We start from the raw sequence: 23,430 nt of genomic DNA, 5'->3' as shown, positions 1-23,430 counted from the left end.
TAATTTCCTTAATTTGTGCCAGTGTGTTCTGTAAATATTCTTTCCAAATGTAAAACTGAGGACATTTTTCAACTTACTAATGCCATGTTTATGTATGTATTTAAAAGTGTGTGTGTGTGTATATATATTGGTATACACACCCCCTGTATTTTTATGAATATATGAATGAACTATTTGGTTGTGGTTCCTTGTGATGTGCTGTTATCAATTGTAGTCCAGCATCTGACAGTTTAGAGTATCTGTATTTGTGATCCTGAAAGGTTTTAGTTTTATCTTTAAAATACCCTTGAGAAGAAACAACCTTAGGATGGCCTACCTGATATTCATGTTTCCTTGATACGCGCAATTTTTTTTAATAGACAGAATTTTATTCAAGCTGCTGTTCTGTCTTTTTACAAGACTTGACATGTTGCATACCTGTGATGGTGTTTTATTTTAACCTGAATGTTAAGTACATTTTAGACTAGCTAGAGAAATGTATGTTCTTCCTAGTATGCTGCTTGCACTGATGAGAACTTACAATCTGTTAAATTATTCCACAAATCTTTAACAAAAAATGCTGGTTAATGTGTTGTAACATTTTATGTGCAACTGTATGTTTCAGCTTGGTAATACTATGCAGTTCATGATATTAAATATCGTAATTGGACATCTAATCTGTGAGGTTAAAATAGTAAGCTGTCAGACATGTTAAAGCTATTTCTGGCGCTGCTGCTTCTGATTTGGGAAGTAAACTCTATTTTTGGAAATGTGGTCAGTATCATCAGTGGTGAATTCAGACTAATCATTGAGGCACTTTATAAACAGGATTTAGTTACCATTTCATTTTGAAGAGATGTCTAGTTGTTTTTCTGTACATGTTTTTTGTGGCACTATTTTTTTTTTTAGTCTTTCATGCAATTTCTGTTAATGATGTGAACGTCTGTTGAGTGAGGAATTTTGGTTTGTTATTCTAAAATGTAATCCTGAAGTTGTGGTGAATGTAAAATTCCTGTTAGCACTAACAGGAGCTGTTTGCATCTGCATGAGTAGCAGCATAAACACAGATGTTGATGTTGCCTGCAATAACAGTACTATATATTACAATTCTGTAACTTTAAACAACTGTCCAGCCTTCTTCAACTCACATGCTTAGCTTACTAACTTTTTAGTCACTGGCATTTCGTTTTCTGGACAGGTAATACATACCATTAAGTGTTATTCCTGCTTGTCTGAAGCACGTCTATATCGTGAAATAAATCCTTTCACTATTGGAAGTGTCAGTGAAAGTGTCTCTTTGCCAGTTAGCTGATCCAGTGCTAGAAAGCATTGGAAAGTTTTCTGTTATGTGGAGCCTGTAAATTTCTGGATTTAAACAATCCTTCCTATATCCTGCACTTTACAGTGTAAGTGAATAAAAGCCCTTTTAAAGTAGCAGGAATTGACCACGAGGAGGTTAGCTATATTTGGAATCGACAGGGCGTGCTTTTTGTGAGTATGAATGGATCTTCCTGAGCATGTTTGTGTTACCGAGAGATTGTTGGTTGCTATTTTTTTTTTTACCCTTTCTGTGAAGAGGAGGTCCTTTGTGTCTGTGTCAGATATTTGAATTTACCCTTCCCATGTTTAATTTTTGTGTATTTTAGCGTTTAAACATTACAGCCTTTTTTGAGCTCGTGTACAGCATTTCTTAGATGGTGGGAAATAAGTTTCAAGTTAATATTAGACAAGAGCAAGTAAGACTTTCTTTACATCCAAGACTTGTCTGTCCAAGAAGCCATGGATTCAATGCAAGTTTCAGACCTTATTTTCATGTTAAAGGTGAAGGAAAACTGTATATAGTTTATTTAAATGTACACTGTGATGAAACTAATAGCTGCTGATTTGTGTTGCAGTGCTGGGAGAGGGGCTGGCCAAGGGAGATGGATCTTTCCGTGCAGTGCTCTGCTGCATGCATCTTAAAGGGAAGCTGCAAATTGTCTCTAATGTTCTTTCCAAATCACTGATGGGTGAATCACTGGTAGGTGGGTTTGCTCCAATCTATATAATTTCAAAAGCAGTTTTGCATTTCCTTTTTTTTTAAAATGTGTTTTACAACAAACTTCTGAACATATTGCAGGTTGCAACAAAAGTGATTTATATGAAAAAGACATAAGTACATGGGCACGCATATATAATCAGGATATTTAAGTTGTTGCATTACCAGTGTTTCAGAGTTGTTACAGTTTTGAAAAGTTTTTTCATTGTTGGCTGAATCTTCAGGAAATGCAAAATAATTTGCGTATTTGTGCGATCGAATAGAATAATGTAAATCTCAAACTTTTGCTTACTTTTTTTTAAATTGCACCTGACACCATTTTGTATGCACTTCAGGAAGTTTAGCCATTAAAGCAGAAAAATTATTGACAGGCCTTTTAAGTAACTGGCCCACGATAAGTTTTAAGACAGCATGAAAAGCTTTGCTGGGGGGGGGGGGCAGAAAAAAGCACCTTGAATTTCAAGACAAAGATAAAGGTTTGAGTTCAGAGCTTCTATTTTACCCTTGAACTGTCAAAACTTGTAAAGATGCTTTTAACCCCATACACGTAAGTAACTGTTCTGACTCTTACATGACTACTCATATGGGGAAAATTAGAGATCTATATAAGTCTCCAAGGGATAGTGTCCTTTTTATTTCTGTAATCTAGATTAAATACCATGGAGTTCACCAGCATGAAATGGTGGTGATGCTAAATCCAGAATCATGGTCATAGCACAGACAAGAGCAGCTCTGGGCAGACCATGAGGAATGTGTAAGTGACATCAGAAACTGTTGTAGGACAGCCTATTACCTTGAAATTGGATCATGTCTCCTATATCTTGGTGCTTATCTTAATCAGTAGATTGCTTTTGAGAGGGAATTCTTTTTGTCTGTCTGGTATACATCCTTAATTTCTCCTCCTGCCCCCTCCCCAGTTGGCTATTTTTACATAAACAAAAGGTTTTTTCTTTGTTTAGCTGATGTTTTCTAATGAAAAAAAAGTTTCGTTGAAAAATTCCTGGTGAGGTTGAAGGAAACTTGCCTTCAGAAGAAATTAGTAAAATAGCAAAAAGGTCCTTATTGCAGAAAATGTGCCCTTGTTTGGAGCTATTGTTGTGCAAATAAAGGTAGCTTCGAATATAATTCCAGAGTGTTGTCCCAGAGCAGAATTTGAGAGGTTTTTACAAGCTTTAGGTTGTTAGATACAGTTATTTTTAGTAGGAATATTAAACCCAGCAACTGATTTACTGACTTCTGCCATTGTCTGAGAGGAGAAATGAAAACACGTGTTGGAATTAATTTACTGAAGAGTTGGAATCCATCCAGTTTCCTCCCCGGTGACTAAAGAGAATGATTCTTGGTAACTTTTTTATGCTGTAATACGTTTAAGTTCAACAGGTTCAATTAGCGGCTTTTCTGCTGAAGAAGCGAAAAATCATTTTGAAAAAAGCCTAAGTGTGAGAATTGTTGAGTGTGTAAGTTTTCAGCAAACAGAATGATTTCTGCTGCTCAGTAGCATAGTCAAAATGTGGAGGTCTAACAAATGTAATAGCACTTAATTAAATTTCTGCAAGACATTGCTGAAATAAAAAACACAGGTCTGGGTTTCTTTGATTAAAGTTTTGACTTACATGAGTGTGAAATTGTTACACTTAGCTATATATTTCAGATAAATTCAATTTTGAAAGATTTTTACTTCAGATGTACTTGAATATGCTGTTTAGTTATATGGCTAATCTTTGCTTTTTGGTGAAAGCTCCAAAAATTACGTAGTCTGTCTACATCAGAGCAGAAGGAGTTATGAAACAGTAGAAATTGTAATCTGTAGAGTAGATCCTTAAAACGAATTCATCATTGCAACAGCAGTTGAAGTTTATTATATTAATTCCTTTAGAGCTGAAGTGTTTCAGTAACCATCGCATATGGCCCATGTATAGTGCTTTTCATCAGTAGCTCGCAGAGCGCTCTGTGGAGACAGCGTCGCTGTCCCCATTTTGTAGATGGGAAACTGAGGCATGGAGAGGTAAACTGACCTGTCTAAGGTCACCCAGCAGGCTGGTAGCCAAGCTGGTAGTAGAGCCTGGATCTCCTGAGTCTTTGTCCATTGGGTTGTACTGCTTCCAGGGCAGTGTGCATGTAAAGAACTGTTCTGGAGGATAGCAATCGATAAGTATTGTAGCTATTAATATTTGTCCTAAGTGGCAGCTAAACTTCTTAAGAAGTACTTTTTCTTCCCCCAAGTTGTTCTGCATATGCTGTTCTCCTGCATTGTCCTGTCTTGGTACTTGCTGGAAGTCTAGTGCTGGTTTTGGCCAGTGTAAAATTCCCTTTTTCACTGTAATGTTTGCTCAGTGTTGTGTAGTATGTCATTCAAAATTGTGCATTGTAAGTCAAACTCATTTTTCCTTCTTGCCCTTCTTGGCAGTGGTGCGGAGAGAAATGAACTTTGTTGCTGTGGTTTAATGCATGTTAAGGTTTATGTTTTTGATGTGTTAATATTTTTTTTTTCTCCCCCCAGAACGGGATGGTAACTAAAGATCTGACACGACTGAAAACACTTCTTGCTGAAACAGAGGTAATGATGAGCATATTATTGGGAAAATAATGAGCAGTACCCGAACCAGCTGAAAGGCTTGTTTTCATGTGTCCCAGGAGATCCAGGCTTGCTATGAACATACTCGTTCAAACAGTATATTTCCATCAATCTGTCGGTCTTTACCACCTGCCTATTCAGGAGCCTTTCATCGCAATCGTGCATGATGTATGAGAAAATAGAGAAAGATGCTAATAGGTTGTTGGCTCTCTTGAAGTAGAGAGTAGAAAAAGTTCAAAGCATTTAGATCTGGCTTGTTTATATATTGTATTTTTCTCTGTTGGAAATTATTCTGAAGTAACAAACATGACTTTAAGAAATTGGTTAACAAATATAAATGCCCTTTCAGTCACCTTTTTTTATATTAGAAGTTAATCTGTTGTGTCTATTGATTGAATTGCCATTTCTTTTATTTTTGTGGTTTTGAGGGTTTTTGTTTGGTTTTTTGTTTTTATGCTTTGTCATTGATTTGGACTTTATTTTTAATGTAGATTCAAAGCTGAAAGACATCGCAATACAGTTTAGACTTTTGGCTTTTTAACAACTTTACTGCAGTCTAGTAAACAATTAAAACAATCACAGGGTGGAATCTGGTCTTGTAAAAATCTCTAGTGAGTGGACTCAGTGTTCCAGTCAGAATTCCTTTTATCGATGGCTGCAATCCAGTTGTTAGGTTAATATGAAATTCACATTTGTGCCTAGAAGTGATTTCAGACTTCCGATTGATATTTTTGTATTGGTTCTTCTAAAACACATTTTGACAGCAAAGAAGCCAAAGCAGTTCTTGTTGATGAAATGGTTTTGCATTCCTTTATAACTGTGGGTTTTTTTATATAATTGTAGGCAGCTGGTAAAGTACCATCAGGATATCATGTAGAAGATTTAGAAGAAGGTATGTAACTGTTCTAAAGCTACTTCATTTTGTAGTGAGAAGACTTGGATTCTGCTGAATGCTCAGCACTGTGTAGCAGTCAAAAAGCAAAAAAGAGGCTTGACTATTGTGATGAGCCCTGGGGATTGAGGTAGAATTATCTCATCGTTTACTGAATTTGGAGGCAGAAGTTTCTATTTATTGGTCAAAGTGCTGTATCAGAGCCTGCTCCATTCTGCAAATTGTTTGAAACTTGCCTTCACAGCCTTTGGACCTTTATTCTAAATTAATTTGTTAGGGATTGAAAATTAATTTTTGATGGATAATTTTGCTTTTGTACAAATACACTTTGGGTTGATATTTAGAGATATGGTTCCCTGGACAGTTATTATCCAACTCAGAAATACTTGGCAATTAGAAAAGTAACCTAAATTTTGACTACTCTGCAGGGTCCCGGGATGGCTGGCAGTTCCGCCCTCCACCCAGGGGAGTCACAAGCAGTGAAGAATATACACTATGTAAAAGGTAAAGTCATTGCTTTATATCAACATTCGTCAAGGCATCATAACGTTTCCTCTTTTATTTAGCTGCTGACAGAACGATTAAGAGGTCAGGAAAATGAAGGTACTTGTTAGAATAGGAGTTGATTCGTTCACAAATTTTTGGAAGGGTCAGTTTATCCAGAAAGACCTCAGTTTATAAAATGGAATCACTAGTTCCATTTTAGTATGAGAATGACTTGAGGACCATTTTTCTAGTGACAGGTCAGCATCTGTCTTTTTCCCCTACCTTTTTGAATTTATATAATTTCAGAGATGTGAAAAGTTCCCACAGACAACAGTGTTAGCAAACTGAAGCACAGTGAAGTGTGCTTTGACAGCAGATAGGGTGCATGCCTTCAGATAAATGGCTTTGTTGATAGGTGGGCTTTGTCTATGGATGAAAAAAAAACCCGCAAACCAAAAAACATTTGTAGAATTTCTCTGTGGATCTCATGATTTCCATTTCGCATAAGCTCAAATACACAGAGGTAAATTGCCTAGCTGGAGATCCAATGGCTCGTATTGGAGTTTCCCCTCCTTGTCTTTTTCAGTCAACTAGTCAATATTGCCTGTAGTTTGTGGTGTTAATCATCATGACTTCGTAAAACTGTATTAATATGTATGGGGAGGAACCATCATTATGCGCTTGATTCTGCCATATATGTAACTGATGCAAATAAATTATTTTTAAAACATGAGCAAGATTCTGACCTGCTTTTTAAATGATATGACTGAATTGCTTAATTTGGGCTAATTTTGGCAGCTCTCATTGACTTTTATCATATCTGGTGCATATTCAGCAATTTTAAAAAAGCAGATATTTACAGTTTTTAGCTCATGATGATTTTCTGTTGAGTAACATCTACACCATGTTTCCAACTATGGCTCTGAAACACTGTTCCACTAAAGTTGTAATTAGCTTTATGGACAGTTAACCCTTACAGTGAGAAGGATGTGCCTTACTCAGAAATCCATATGAACAGTCTCATTCTGACCATGGACTAAAGATTTTAGTTCCTTTTAAGAAGGCAGTTACAGATACTGAATATGAATTTTTGAAGCTGTGGTTTATTTTTCCCTTGTGTGCTGTAAAGCAGTAGGAGTACAGCATATTTATTCTAGATAATGAAGCTATGGAATTGCAGGAGGTATTAAATAAGGAACTAAAAATGAGGGGAAAAAAAAAAAAAGTCTGTTAAAAATATGAACAATGAGAACTTGAAAACTTGCATAATGATGGCAAATTTTAAAGTAATATGCTTTTCTATTAAATAGTGGGATTTTAAATCCGCTATGTAGCTAATAAGAACAAGCCAACAATGTTTATGCTTGTACTCTGTTTACTTTGGGCCATGGAAATCATAATTGTACTTTAGCATTCTAATGCAATAGTGAATTGGAAAATTTACAATAAAAATATTGAAATTGACTGCCAAGAAAAGTATTTTAATTTAAAATATATTAAAGAAGATAGCTTGAGAATGTCTTTAAGTAACATCGTGATATATATCATGCTTATTTTATTTACAATTTGGGCACACAGACCTTGAAGAATTTAAACTTTTCTTAAAGGAAAAGTGTGTTAAATCAAATTATAACCACTGAGACCAACACGGCCTAGATATCCAGGTACTTTTGCTGCAAGGTTTTCATGTCATAGTCAGGTGTTATTTGTTTTTATCACATAGCTCATAGTTCATCTTCTAATTCATGTTACATTACATAATACATTTACTATGGAAAGGTTATTCAGTCACTGATCCCCTTCTGCTGTCTTCGTCAATGATGTGGGGTCCTGACTTGCTGTATTAATTCAGTCTTGGTCCATCCTTTCTTTTTTACAGTAACTCATCACCGTAGGAAGAGAATTTTAATATAAGTATATACATAGATATCCATGATATTCAAATATAGTTATGTCTTACATTAACTCTTTAATAGTCTCCTTATGCAAAAGAAACAAACAAAACAGCCTCCTGGCCTGATGTTTATTATGTATACTTTTTTAGTATCTTCAGAACTTACCCCTCTTCCCATTTTATTTTTCGTTTTGTCATCTATTTAAGTACTTCAGTTTTGAAGAATGATGAAGGTGCAGCTACTGCCTTGTGTTCTATAATTTTAATACAAAGTATAATTATAAAAATAGTTCCCAAGTTATACAGGCATTTGCCCAGACTTGCAATAAATTCTGAGAAATAGAATGCTTAAATTGTATACAGGCGTTTGGAATATCATTAATTTTGATGGATCAGCACATGCCATTCAATGAAAAATGTACTTCTTCAACAAATCCTTAACCTCTGCAAAAATAGATCCCTTTAGACTGATACACCCTTTACAAAGAAGAGGGCTAAACCTTTTCCTTGAGAGATGATTTCCGTGTAGGTGTATTTAGTAGCAAGGACCATGTGATGTCACTGTTGCTCCAGGAAAGACTGCTGAATGAGTATTTATCAGCTAATAATGTAACTGTTGGAGGAAATCTGCTGTATCTTCCCTTTGCCTCTGATTAACAGTATTTTATTCATATTAATACAGTGCCTAGTCATTTCAGGGATGGTCCATGATCTCATTGTGTTAATTGCTATACAAGCACTTGATTCTTTCTTCTTTGAAGCTGGAAATTTCTTAAGAAGACTTGTATCCCCCTATGTTTCACAGAAATTTGATATACTTTTCTGGACTTTGCAGTAAGAGGGGCTGCTGCCTCTCTCATGAAATGCTGCGTAGATGTATGTATTTCCAAATTAGTTTACATGGACTAAACTGCCTTTAGTTCTGTGAGAGAGACTTAAAGAATGTCCTTCTGGCTTAAAAAGTAAAATTTTGATAAATTTCTTTTTTTAATTGGAGACCGAAAAGTTCAAGGCATAATCGTTTTTCCTATTTTATGTAGATTTTTAGAGCAAGGGATCTGCAGGTACGGTGCACAGTGTACTTCAGCACATTCCCAGGAAGAGCTAACAGAATGGCAAAAACGATATGCTTCCCGCTTGATCAGATTAAAACAGCAGAAGGAAAACAAACAATGTTCGGGCAGTTATATGGAAACCTTGATTGAGAAATGGATGAATTCGTTATCTCCTGAGAAAGTGGTAAGGAAAATATACTACTTCCCTATGTGCTCATATTTAAAACTAACAGATGAGCCTGTTTTTGGCCCTTACTATCAGAGCTGGTTGAATTACTCCTTACCAAGAAATTGTCCAACCAATTTGCTCCCCTTTCCATCCTGCCCTATGTCTTCTTGCAAAGATACCAGAGACTTAGGCTGATTTCTGCAAATGTACTCATTGAGTTTGTGAATTACAGCTTAGGGGTTAATCACAGCTTGTTCATATTGTATATTTACTATTCCCAGTGCAGGATGGGTCAGCCAAGTCTCATGGTATTGTTCCTGTTCCTTGACTAGATGGCAGAACTTTTTAAACTGGAGAACAATAAATGGCAAAGCTTTCACAACTTAGTGGAGAATACTCTTGTTTGTGCACAGCTCCTTTTCTTTGCCTGCAGCTGCAGGCACTTGTATGAAGAACAGCCAATCTACTAAATGTTAAAAAAAAGTTTGAATTCCGAAGAGTGCAGGGTATGGATATGATCAAACTTAGCAGCTGTTTGGAATTCCAAAGAATGTTTTTGTGGCATTCGACCAGCTCTACTTACCACTGACCCTAAGGAGTTTTCGGTCCATCTATTGTTGATTAAAATCTGGGAAGACTGGACTTTATGCAGAATGCATTAATGAGTAGAAAGTTTGATTCTAGTTTCCTGGTGCCTCTAGTAGTCTCATTGACGTCAGTGAGATCTGGGGTCTTCTGGAAATGCAGTCTTTGGGCCTCATTGTATCAGATTCTTCTTTCCAAATGAAATCATGTTCTACTTTAAATATTTACAATTAAGTTGGGTTTTGAAAATAAAGCCCTGTGGTTAATTGTCCTTAAATGGTTATATTCTTTACACAGTATGATCTAGTAGACTTGGCTTGGTTGTCTCTCTGAATTAGCACGTATTTTCATTAATTCCTATGCAGGACTTGCATCAATCCTGCACAACCTAGAAAACCATTCTTTCCACTTTCTGTTAAAAATTACTACCTTTTCCTGAGTGTTTTTGTTTTGATACTGTCTGTAGAAGTTTAATGTTGTCTTCTTTTTCTTTTAATCTAGCTTAGTGAATGTGTAGAAGGAGTGAGAGTAGAACATAATCCTGAGCTATCGGTAACTGTCACCACCAAAAAGTCTCATCAGACATGGACGTTTGCTCTCACTTGTAAGGTAGGACTGCTTATGTTTTGAAAGGGAGTCAATAATAACTAGAATGCAGCCCATAACCTTCTGTGATTAAGATTTCGATTGCATAATTCTTCTTAAAATCGAGAAACTTCCTAGCACAGTCCCTTCTCTCTCTTTTCCCAGCAGCTCTGGCGATTATGTATCGACTGCCCAGATTTCTGGAAAGCAGGCAGGACTTGTACCTGCTCTGCAAAGCTGAGAGTTCTTATAAGCACTCATTATTGATTGCAAATGAAGACATTCCTGAAATAATTTCAGTTTTCCAACATACTGTCATTTCAACCTTTGCATTTTTTTTATAGCCTGCAAGAATGCTGTATCGAGTGGCATTGCTTTATGATGCCCATCGTCCACATTTTAGTATTGTTGCAATATCTGCTGGAGACAGCACTACCCAGGTATCACAAGAAGTTCCAGAAAACTGTCAGGAATGGATAGGAGGAAAGATGGTCCAGAACGGAATAGATCATTATATATACAAAGTCAGTATAGCCTTTAACACAGAGATCTTTGGAACTTTTCGCCAAACTGTTGTGTTTGATTTTGGATTAGAACCAGTCCTCATGCAACGAGTAATGATCGATGCTGCTTCAACTGAAGGTAATGTATTAACATTCTTTTTTTGAATATTGGAAATCTTTCATGCCGAATGTTTCCTTTTCACATTTCTGGGCAGAATAGCATCTGTATTAACAGCTAGTGAATGTCTTTTACTGTATGTGATATTCATCATATATACAAATATAAATAGTGGACAAAAGCTTCAGGGGATCTAAATAAGGCAGGTAACTGGAGTATGACTATTATTCTGTGTTGGGATATGGCTCCTAAATCTTGTCAAAGTGCTGGGACTTTCTAGTTTTGGTCTGTGTCTGAAGGCAGGACTGGAAGGTGAAGTATGTTTATGTTTGTATTATTGTTCTTGTATTGATGAAAATGTTAAACATGTAGAAAAAGGTCAGTAGAGAGATGAAGTGTTTCTGTATAAAAATGCACCTGGTAATTCATTCATTAATTAAAGCAGACTATCTGAGAAGTTGTGGGGGTGTTTTTTCCCCTTGCAGTATCTGATAAGGGTTGTCAAAGGCTAGAGGCAAAGTATAGGCTTGTAACTCAACACTTGCTGTTGACATGAATTTTGAAAATGTAAAGAAACTGTAACTATATTTTTGTCTGTGTGTTCCAGTCAAAACCAACAACACTATGTCTTTCTTGTAAGGGTTGTATTCTGTTTGTGAAATTGTTCTGGGCCTCTCACTTCAAACCTGAAGTAACTCCCTTATCAGAAAGATGCCAACAAATTGAAAGATGTTCAAAGAGGTGCAAAAAAGAAGGAAGCACTTTGATTTATGGTAAAAGATTAAGAGAGCTAAATATAGGTCACTATGTCACTTGGCAGCAAGTAAGGGGGTGGGATAGAGTACGGTAATTTTTTATGAGAGCTTGAGAGATACACACACCAAAGAAACAGAATTGTAGCACTGGGATGTAAGCAGAGAGTAGAAGAAAAAAGAAAAAGAAGGAAAAAAGATGAAACTAAGAAAATGCAGTTTTCTATTCCTGGCCTTTATTTTCATATAACAGGTTAACATTTGCAACATTACAAAAAGAAACTGTAAATAGCAAATACCAAAGATCATGACCTGATCTTTCCAGATGACCCAAGTACTTGTAGCCAAGAGCAGGAACACTGTACAGGTTGTAATGTCTCTTGAAAGCAGAGAACATTGCATTGTGAACGAGAAACTATGCTGGCAAGCAAGGCTGTGGTCTTTTCAGGAACTACTATCTCCGTGTAACAGTGTGAGTAATCACAGCCGACAGGCTTCCTAAGACATTGAGTTTGCGGAGAACAGGTGTCCTTTTATTGTAAACTTGTTCAAGATCAAGAAAACCAAGCCATAACTTATTTACAAAGTCAGAGTTACTGTCAAACCAATCTGTGGTCTTGGTCCTTGTTCGCTTAAACTAGCTACTAACCAGAGTGGCACAAGGAACAGCCGGTTCAAGTCCACGTGAAAGGGATGGATGAAGTTGAGAGAGCGCGCTCTAGCATTAGTTACTGATACTTCTGTTCCACATGTTGCTTGTCTGTGTGCAGAGGGATACTGAAGTCTTCAAGCAGGTTGTTATTAATACTTATTTCAAATGAAGAGTGCTAGGTGCTTTACAGATAAACATAAGTACAAAATTCTGGGCTGTTTGCTAAGGTAATCCAAGAAGTGTGTAAGCAGGCAAGTGGAAGGGATACCTACATTGGATGTGGGTCTGATGCTATTGGTTCTTTGACTACATATGGAGTGGGATCTCGGGGAAGTGCTTTTCAAGTAGAAAGCTGCCCGAGGTCTCTATATTTGCATGTAATTCAGGGCCCTGTTGAGATACCTAAGCAGCAAAGAGGTCAGGATTAAAATGTTTAGTGGAGAAGGCTCCATTATGCATTTTGAAACCTTTGTTTGCTATGGAAAAAAAGAACTAAGAGAAGTGTTCTGTGCACTGAGAATGTACAAAATGCCCTTGAAGAAAGGGTCACCGTATGCGCAATCTGTGCCAGGAACTGTTTATGTCAGGCTTCCAGTGGAAGCCTCTCTAGTGTTTGGAATTAAATGGCTGGCTTTCTAGCAAACAGGGGCTCAGTCCCAGCAAAATTACTGAGCTTTTGTGATCTGAGGTACAGTTAGTACCAGAGAAGGCTTTATTTATGGGGAAATGATTTTAAACACAGAAACCACAGAAATGTGGACTTTTTCTTGCTACTAATATGGTTCAGGCTTGAGGTGGATATTTAAATGTAGCTTCTTAGTGAACACATGCTTATGAGATTAGTAAGATAAGCTACATTCCTGTAGTCACAGTCAAGCTGCACTGAGATTTCTTTTGCTAAAAAGGTGTTTTCCTTCTATTTAGAATAAAGACAGTCAAGATGATGTTAAGTATTTAATTGGAATTTGAAATGTGTTTTTTTTGCACATTTTTCAGCGTTGGTGTGATATCCTGGATACCTACCTTAAATCTTACTCGGAGATAATACATCAAGATATCACAGCTTCACTATGAATGCCAAATATTTTCAGCTCTGCACTTTAACTGCAATTCTGCTAACTGATGCATTGTTGTCATAGTGTTTTTCTGGTGTTAAACGGATGTATTTTGGGTGGCTGTAGACAGTGCTTGGTCTGTTTCTCATTTAAGCTATGTAGTCCCTGAAATTAGGGACTAATTAAATTAATTACATCTTAATTTTCAAATTTGATATCACGTTAGGTAACATTTTCAAAGTTTTGCCTAACAAACTAGCTCTAACTATATAATGCAACTGTCTGTATAATACATGTATTACAATTTTGTAGAATTTTTTAAAGGCTTTCACACTGTTGCAAATTTAACAATTTCTTACCAGCTAGTTTATCAACTTGTTTTTATTACCTTCTAAATGTTATAGAATATATTGTAAGGTTCTTCACTGCTTTTATATTTTTGATGATGTTGCATTTAGGCGTTGAAAGCATATTGCAATGCCAAGTCCTTCAATGTTGCTTGCAGTTATTAAAATAAAAGTGCTTTCCTTGTTTGTTGGTATTCATTCTGTTTGCTATCTATAGAAAATTTTATTCTCTGATGTTGTTTGAGAGGCTGCTTGCTCTCTCTGTACACCTGAAAGGTAGGGATGGTAATTACTAGCAGTGAACTTAGTAAAGCTGTTGTAGGCAGAGGAGGCCCTTACCTACATTTAGTTCATTATCTCTGATAGGATTGTTTTTAGTAGTGAGTGTTTTTGTTGTTTTTTTTTTAAAGTAAAAACCAAACACGTATGAAATTTCAACTAATTTCCTTTCCCTATTATGTATTTACATCCAGATCTTGAATACTTGATGCATGCACGGCAACAGCTACTAACCACAGCTAAGCGTTGGGATTCTACTTCTAAGACTATTGTAGAATTTGAGCCTAATGAAACTACTGAATTGGAGAAGAGCCTTCTTACCAGATACCAAATCCCTCTATCTGCTGACCAGCTATTTACACAATCTGTCCTGGACAAATCATTGACCAAGACCAACTATCAGTCACGGCTACATGACCTCCTTTACATAGAGGAAATAGCACAGTATAAGGAAGTTAGCAAGTAAGTGATACCTTTATAAAAATACTTCTTAGAAATTTCTTGCTGTCCTATTAAAATGAGGATGGCAAGTTTTTTTTTCATTAAACCTACATGATTAAGATACTAAGTCTTCCTGTTTCTTGGAGGAGAAGTTGAATATGAGTCTGGAAATAGTAACTTTTGATAAAGGTCACTAGCACTTAACAAATGTAATTTAGTGATAACTCATTTAAAACAAATTGTATGTATCTGTATGCTTACGATTGGAAGCACTAAACAGCTATTGTACATGGTTTTGTTAATGTCTGGATAATTATTTTTATTTACAGTTTTTGGCTCTCTGTAAAATATATATATATTAATAATAGGAATAATTTTTGTTCCTTGGTGAAAGTAGGTTATAGCAAAGTAATATATAAAATCTTTGTATAAAAGACCTTGAGGGGGTGTAAATTTATTTATTTTAAGAAAAGGTTGAATTGTGGGTGGAACAAACGCTGATCTTATGATGATGTGGCAGCTGACTTTATTACATATTTTTTTCTCTAAATAGGCTGAAAACCAGCTTGTCAATAAAAGGCACATAGTATACATTTTTTGTTTGTTTTGTTCTGTAATATCTTTAGGTATTATGTATATATTACCCGACTGGATTAGCTGAATGAACAAATACAGAGTTAGGGAAAAGATGTGAGCTTCCCATGTGTAGACTTTCATGGGGCCTTTTTTTCTGCAGTTTGATATTTGTGGTTAAAAATTTTGCCTGCACTCTTATGGTAGGAAGGACTTTTAAAGCGTTGCGCTACTCAGAACGGAAAGCCAAAAAGGTATAATTTCCCTTTAACCTAATTTAGTAGCAAATTTAGTTTTATCAATTACTTAAGTTCCAAATCAAAAATGTCATTTTAAGATGGACCACTCCTGAAGCTACAGAGGTTCATCTGAATCCCTCCCTCTACAATTGAGGAAGGAAAATACTATGAGTAGTTGTATTGCTAATGCTTTTAAAGCAGAAAAATGATTCCATTTTTTTTTGTATCTGAGATGAAGGGCAGTATATTTGAACTATTTTTCTTCATACCTTTCATCGCTGCTGTGCTCTGCTCTTGAGCTGGAATCTAACACACAGGGAATCATGCTTGAATACTGTTTTCAGCATACAGAAATAATCTCCAGACATATTTATAATCAGGTTGACATTTCTAAGGCTTTTTAAAACAAAAACTGGGTTTAAAGTAAACATGAAATATGATATAAAAGTAAACAATATTTTTACTGAGTGAATTTTCACATTGAGAATTACTCTCATGCCTCATAGGAAACCAAAGAGCAGCATGCCTGTAGAAATTAAAGAATAATAAGTGTATCCTGTGTGTAATGCTTCCCCTTTGGATAATTTGGTGCAGCACTAAGTTATTGCTCTTCTTTTTCTATCTAGTTGATTAATAAAAGTAAGTTTTAATAATGTTCTTGAAATCTCCTGTTTTGCTAGTGTTGATGACAGAAATATTCTTTTGATCTTGTAGCTGACCCATTTTATTGCAACAAGGCTCAAACTAGCACACTTTCCTGATTGTCTGCGGCTCAGATCACACACTTGGTATTCTCTAGTGAAGTGTCAGGGTTGCAAGCCTAGAAATGGGCCCAGAAATACAAATGCAAGTGGGTTGTAATACCTCTGAAGTGGTGCCGTGAGTGAAAATGTTGATAAGCTGCTACTCTCTCATGGATTTGTGTGTGTGTGTGTGTATTGTAAAAGTAGTAGTGTTGTCAACGTGTTCTCTTATGACAAGACTGGAGTAACACGAGTGTCTGCAGTGGGTTTTAAGAATGTTGATGATTTCTCACTTTCTAGGAAAACTGTTTCAGACTTTATGTGGGATCACCTGACTGGAACCGCTGAAAAGTCTTGGATGAAGGTTGCAGTGGCTGTAAAAAGTCTTGAACTCAGTTATAAGGGAGTTCACTCTGGACAGTCTCAGGGAGCTTTACTTTTAAATTGTGTTTATTCTAACATTTCAAGAGGCATTTATAAAAGATGCTCCACATGAGTATATCACAAAATGAAGTAATAAAGTTAGAATAAAGGAGCCACTGCCATCTAATTTCCAAATGGAAGCAAACATACTCTTTAAGAAAAAGCAAAACAATATTTTGAGCTAGATAACTAGTTTGGGTTTGGAAGGTTTTGCCCTACATACAATCTGTTGCTGGATTTAAAACTCCTCCTTTCTCTCTTGCACATTCAAAAGAAAAACAGTATACAATTGTTAGAGAGGCTAGTGTATTCTCTTGTATGAACGTTAAAGAATGTGTGAGGTGACATATAGCTCCTTCCATGCAGTACACTGCTGCCAGAATTACAGAGCAGATTTATCTTCAAGGCTGTGAAAACTTAAAATACTGGCTTTGATGGAAAACAAATTTGCTTTTGTCATTATTGTGCCTCACATTTATCAATACATAGGTAGGTGTCATAGTACACACTCTGCCTGAACTCTGCATGTATACATGTCTGAGGAAATGTGTTGAACATACTTTTAAGAAGTGGTTATATGGTGCTTTGTTCAGAATGGGTTTATTTGCCTTTTGGGAATTTATTGTTTGTGTTGGTACTGGATGAATTAATGATTTATGAAGTCTTTCTTTAATTTCTGTGATTTTTTAAAATATGAACAACAGGCTTTTCTGTAGCTAGTTTCTTTAGCACTGCAGTTAGGCTGGGAGGATTTTGCAGTGCTTGGGAGGAAACATAAGTGTTTGTTTGTTTGATTTGTATAAGCCTGATTGAAAAACTTTCTTTGTTTTGTTTTGTTTAGTTACCTGCAAAGCAAGGGTGAGGAATGGATGAAAGAAGCAATTTTTGATTTTTTTTCAATCTAATCCTTAGAGGATTTTGTAGTTTAACAGTTTGCCAGAAGGTGTCAGCTTCCTCAACAGAAATTGCTTGATAATCTCCAAACTTTAGATTCCTTTTAGCACAGCAGATTGAATTTAGTCATTTATAAAGACACTGACTCGTGCCTTGTCTGCGTGGCAGTAATACTGTCTTCCAGTGCGTTTTTACAAATCCGAATTTGAGAACGAGCTGATGCATATTCAGTAGCATAGGGATTTAACTTTAGGAAAGTTTTAATTCACAATCGCATGTGATTGTATCTCAGTAATAACGCTAAGCTCTTGGTTACTGTGTTAAATGTTTTATGTAGTATTTTAACAATCATCTGAATGAGATATGAGCTGTTTTAGGTGTTGCTAACTTGCTGATAGCTGCTTTGGAACAGTGCAGCACTTGTACAGAAGAAAGCTTGGGTTTTGTTCTGGGTTTTTTTAGCATGTGTGAAAATTGGAAGAATTACCCTTAATTCTAGTGTGCTCCCTGAAGCATGTGCTTTTGAGTGATTGCTTTAACTGTAGCTTGTGCAGTAACCTTTGTGGTTGCTGATGACCCAAATAAATCCGCGTTTAGTAAGAAGACATCTCTTGCTTTTTGAAAGTGCAGGAGTGTGAAATTTGGATCTGACTTAATGCTCTTGTTATGTAAAGGAGCAACTTTTACCACAAGGGGGCAAACTTGCAACTTTTGTGCGAGACTCATGATTTGCCAGATATGAGGAAAAAAAAATAAATTTGATTGGTTTGATAGATCTTTAATTACCAAGTGAGCTAAAATGTTGGATTTTATTGTTATGGTCTTATGATTACTGACATACAGGGCTTAAATGATAAATTACCAGTTTATTAGGTTAAAATAGAAATTATAAGGAGAACAACACACCAAATAAAAGCAGTATGAGTACGAAAAGTATTACAAGAAAATTAAATTTTTTTCCAAGAGATTTATTTCATTTGGTGAAAACCTTCGGGTTTTGCTTCCCCCCCCCCCCCCGTAATTTGTTGCAAATTCAGGAAAAAGTTGCTGATAAGAACTGAATATTGTTTGTGTGACAGACTTTGTTCACCTTTTGTTCTTTTTAAAACCAGGTTAAAACAATCTGTTTAAAAAAAAACCCCACAAACCCAACACTCTAGGAGGAGATTAGTATATATTGGTGAGAGGTCAATAAAGTGTGCTAATAAATCCCTTTAATGTGTTATGCATGTGACTTCTAGAAAATGGTTAACTACAAAGAATGAATTTGTTACATCTCTGATTATAGGAGGAACTTGCTGCTGACAGGAATTCTGTGGGTAGATGGTTTACATGGCTGAGCCTGTGATACCATTCCCTTATTTCAAATAATTTTATCTCATTTTAATGCCTACATTCTGATTTTTTGAAGGCATTTTAATCAATCCCTCTGAATTATAGATATAATACCATTTACCTTTTAAGATATAGATTACTGTCTTTGGTGTGCAGCCTGGGAGAGATACATGAAATAAACAGGAATCTTACTCTGTTCCTTGCCTGCATGCCTCTCCTTGAATACCTAATATAAGCTTACAAACTATTTAAACAGAAATTTTTACTGCTTTGGGACATGCACAACAACTCTAACCCTAAACTTATTTTGGTCTCAGAAAATCTAGTATTTGATTCTCTTGTGTGGGTTCTTTTTTTAAGCTTCATAGATGTTGATTCTTTTGAATATATGCTTTATAGGCTTAAAAAGGAAAATGTGTAAACATTTGACAGCTACGTACTTAGGAAGGGTGAGTTTGGGTATACTTGTTTATGTTTAAAGTTAGACATTCAGAACGTAAGGCAGTGGACCTTCAGTCTGAATGCATGAAATTTCTGAATCCGAGAGCAGTTTTCTGCACTGACTTGATGCTTTCTTACTTAGGTTCAACATAAAAGTGCAGTTGCAGATTGTAGCAAGCTTCATGCTCACTGGTGTTTCTGGAGGTGCAAAGTATGCCCAAAATGGACAACTTTTTGGCCGCTTTAAGCTCACTGAAACGCTTTCAGAAGACACTTTGGCTGGACGGCTGGTGATGACCAAAGTCAATGCTGTTTATTTATTGCCTGTCACTAAAGAGAAGTCAGCACAGACCCAAGGAACCAAAGAGAAGGTTTATGAAGCAGCTATTGAGGAGAAAACAAAGGATTATATCTTCTTGAGGGTATCCAGGGAATGCTGTGAAGAACTTAATCTTCGGGCAGATTGTGAAATGCAGGTAAGTCTGAATAGAAGTGGTTTTGGAATGGGAACTGTTTGCATTGGGTCTGTGTTGGCTCCACCCAAAATAATTGCTTGAAGATATGAAAAGGAGTTTTGTTATTCATCATCATACACAGAGAGCAGAGCATGGATGAGTATTTCAGATAGGTGAAATCTTTTTATATGTAAATATACACATATATATACGTGTGCATGTGTGATATGTATATATGAGTCTTGTTATTTGGAAAAGAAATGAATATTTTAGAACTGTCAAAGAGTAAAAATACATAATAAATTCCATTTCTGCCAAAATTCTTCTGAGATGATTAGGCATTGCTTGCAGATTTTTGCTTGTATATCTCATGGTTTTGAGAGTGTGATTTGTAAGCTGGTTTGGACATCGTTTTTATGTATCTGGTTCAAATACAAAGCCCTCTCTCTATGGACTGGTAAAGGAAAGCTTTGCCTTATTTTTCTGCAGGTAGGTATTTGTGGGTAGTTCACGGACTTTCTTCCACCAGACCTCTCCAACCTCTCCCCTCTCCTTCTAAAACCACTGAATATATTGCTTACTCCTGCTGCCTGAGGTTTTTTCCAGCTTAGTCTCTGATGTGGCTTCCATTGTTCTGTCCATCATAGCCATTCTCACCAGAGACCTCAGGAACCTTTTCTTAATGAAGTCAAAGGAAGGACTTTTCTATTCCTGTGGTGGGTTGGGTTTTTTTGTTTGTTTGGGTGTTGTTTTGTTTGTTTGTTTTTGTTGTTGGTTTTTTTAAAGAAAAATCTTGCTGTTCTTGACATCACCAGCTAGAACTCAGTCTTTGGTAACTGGCATCTTGGACTCTTTGTTCTGTATCTTCTCATTCTTTTTATTTGTGTCATCGTGGATTCCACTAGTTGTTCCTAGGCCCGAGGTGAGATTAATTTTTAATAAGGTCTGTTGAAGTTGTGAATAGGCCTTGTGTTGCTTTCTGCACCGATTTCAGACCAAAAGGAATGTTGTCCTTCAATGGAAAAGTCTTCAACTTACAGTATTTTGTTGATGATGAGAGTTGGTAGATGGAGGCATAAGGAAGGTGAATAAATGCTTTTATTACATATATCCTGTTTCAGAATGATACTACTTGCCTCTGTGGCTCTCACTCCCCTGACACTTGTATCCAAGACAGATATTTATCTGTCTTGGAGGCATTCAGTCACAAAATGAGGAGTTTTGTTTCTCTTTTGCTAGAGAAAATTGTGTTGGCGGAAAGATCAGGCTTTTGTTTACTTTGCAGTTGACATGAAAAGGGTGAGGATACATTTTTTATTTTAAATACTGTGTAGTTTGCAAACAAGATACATGCATTTACATCTAATGCACTAAGAGAAGACAAAGCTCTAGTTAAGTTAAATACTTAAACTCCTCACCCATCCTCAGTGTGTGTCTGCTTTGGATCTTATGATTGATCTTGTTACCAAACAGAAATGACCTCACATTAAGGGCACTGGAATTGCTTGAAATAAATGCATTTTCACCAAAGGATTATCTCCTCCCGTTCCTTTTGTTTTTGGGGAAACATATGCAAGAATCCTAATGTCTTAATTTAACATGGATAATTGGTCTGGGAAGACTTATGTTGTTCTGGGCTTTTGGCTTTGCGTTTGTTTTCTTAAAACAATAATTAAACTTACTAATTGATTCTATCAGAAACTCCACTGGAATGCAGAATGAGTTGAGGCTTCGGTAACTGGCTTATTTTCCTTTGAGCGTCTTATAAAACTGCACCTGAGGCAGCAAATCTATTCTGCATTAAAAATTGGGTCCTAAAGTTGTTTGTAAAATCATTTAGTACTTCATACCTATATTGGTGAACTGGTGGTCAAATCCTTAAAAGTGTTACCTATATTTTAATGAATTGTAGTTGTGAGGAAATTTTTTCTGATTAAATATTGACTGAAAACTTGAAAAGGGATCCTCAGGTTAGAACTGAGGATATTCTAATTTGGATGTACAGTGTTTTTATTAAAGATGCTGGAAATTTTACTGTTGTCTTCAGTGGAGTTAGATTCCCTATGTGATACTTAAACATTGCTTTTATTTCTGTAGGTTTTGGATAAGTTAGATGGCTTGCTTCCTTTCTTCTTCTAATAATTCATCTTGGAAACCCTGATCGCTTGTTTGCCTGTTGTCCTGGCTTAACTATAATAAATACAGAATTCTGCTTTTATCAGGTGCACCCTTCACGAAGGCGGGATGGAGTGAGCTGGTGCTTTAAGCCCCCTTGGCTGCTGCTCTTTTTGGTGACCAAACAAACATGCGACTGTTTTATTTTTGGAGTGGTTACTCTGTTCTGTGTCCTCTTCTGTGAAACTGGCAATGGCTTAACTTCCTTTCCCACTGTTTTCTTATTGTGGAATATATATTAAAGCAGGTTACATACCTCTCCTTCACAGATGGCCTCATTCAGTACTCTGCAACAGCAAAGATAACTATTTGATTCAATCCAAACTGGATTAAAAACAAAACAAATCACAAGCTGTTAAAGTAGTGAATGCAGGTAGATATTAAGAGGTATTTAATACTAAGCACCTTGCTTGGACTCCCAGAAGGGGCTGTTAAAGTGGTACTCAGATGAGCATCACAGGTTTTCTGCATTTAAATTATCATTGTTATGTTGAATGGTCTTTTGTTAGCCTCAGATCTGTCTGAGGAAAGATATTTTTCCTGTATAAATCAAACTGTAAGGTTGGGACTATTGCCATTTGTGTGGAAGTCTTTTCCAAGCATCTGCGGGACTTTGGGCAGACAAATTGGTGCTGGGTTGAGATGGGTAGGACAGAGCTTTGGAAGGAAGCTTGAGGTGCCCCTCGGGCAGGATGAGCTGGCGCTGTCATTCTTGACAAGTGCTAAACCATACTGCTTTTGAAGACTAGGGTATTTACTAAGGTAGTGGAACAGTGGGGAAAAAAACCACCTTAAATGTTCATGTGTCCTAGTTAAAAAAAAGTTTTCCTACCTGTTACAGTCACTTTAATGAACTCCTTGCTTAATGTTGTGCAGATTTGTTACTGCCCTTTTCTTCAGAGTTGTGGTTCTGCATCTTGCTGTAAAATGTAGTAGTCAAGATGAATATTTAATGTCTTTGTATCTGCCAGAGACTGAAAGTTAATGGCCGCATTCTGCATTGATACAAGCAACCGCTGTTTATTTACAGCAAAGCTAGTGTTGATTTTACATGCTACGTAATAATATGAACACTGTAGTATTTAAATGAAATAAAAAAGAAAAAAAGAAAATGCTAAGAGTTGTGTTTTTCAAATCCTTTTGAAGGAGATGATCTTGAAGTAGTAAACATTTCTGGTGCACAAGAAGGGTTTTACAGGTGTGATCCCTGCGGCAGGAAGTGACTTTATAGGCAGATAAAGGACCGTCAGGTCCAACAAGTAGTTAAATCTGGGAGGTTAAATTATTCCTCCATAGGAGAAGGGTCATGAGAGGAGTTTATATGGCTTTGAATGAGGTATGTCGTGTTTAGAGAAGTGATTGTCTGCTTTTCTAACTCTTTTTTTTCTAATTTTTTTCCTAAGTTTGCTTATTTTGATAACCACAGGGATCTTTACTAGAACAAATGGTTTTTTTGTTTTATAGAAGGAAAACTTATTTTAGTAGACAAGGACTTTTTAAAGTCTTTATATAAGTTATCAGAAAAGATAATTACAAGAATATATTCTAGTATTGCTTTGTGTTTGAACTTTCTGTTCGGTAGCATGATTATTACGAGATTAAAGTGTGATTAAGTAACAACAAACTGATTAATAGAGAATCAGTGAGTGCTGGTAGAGAAGATTAGTAGATCCGAGGCCTAATTTTTGCTTTGGGCATGGGAGTATGTTTAGAATGGCCGTATCACCTCCGTGGCATTTCTCTAGGA

At 36.2% G+C, this 23,430-nt stretch overlaps 1 protein-coding gene across 5 annotated transcripts in view; it reads left to right on the top strand.

The window, feature by feature from the left end:
* Positions 1–23,430, top strand: part of HELZ (helicase with zinc finger) — an 89,319-nt gene that overhangs the window by 20,870 nt on the left and 45,019 nt on the right. For all 5 annotated transcript variants that reach the window (XM_075770604.1, XM_075770603.1, XM_075770602.1 and 2 more), the window contains 9 exons: positions 1,875–1,999; positions 4,518–4,574; positions 5,436–5,484; positions 5,913–5,988; positions 8,905–9,103; positions 10,175–10,282; positions 10,603–10,900; positions 14,159–14,426; positions 19,196–19,529. In XM_075770604.1, coding sequence (XP_075626719.1) covers positions 1,931–1,999; positions 4,518–4,574; positions 5,436–5,484; positions 5,913–5,988; positions 8,905–9,103; positions 10,175–10,282; positions 10,603–10,900; positions 14,159–14,426; positions 19,196–19,529 — 1,458 coding nt within the window. In that variant the 5' untranslated portion in view covers positions 1,875–1,930. The remainder of the gene's footprint in view (positions 1–1,874; positions 2,000–4,517; positions 4,575–5,435; positions 5,485–5,912; positions 5,989–8,904; positions 9,104–10,174; positions 10,283–10,602; positions 10,901–14,158; positions 14,427–19,195; positions 19,530–23,430) is intronic.

The sequence above is a fragment of the Balearica regulorum genome, chromosome 18 (genome assembly GCF_011004875.1).
Source record: "Balearica regulorum gibbericeps isolate bBalReg1 chromosome 18, bBalReg1.pri, whole genome shotgun sequence".
Classification (NCBI taxonomy): Eukaryota; Metazoa; Chordata; class Aves; order Gruiformes; family Gruidae; genus Balearica; species Balearica regulorum.
Note: the sequence above shows the minus strand (reverse complement) of the source record. Positions and strands in the feature narration are given on the sequence as shown.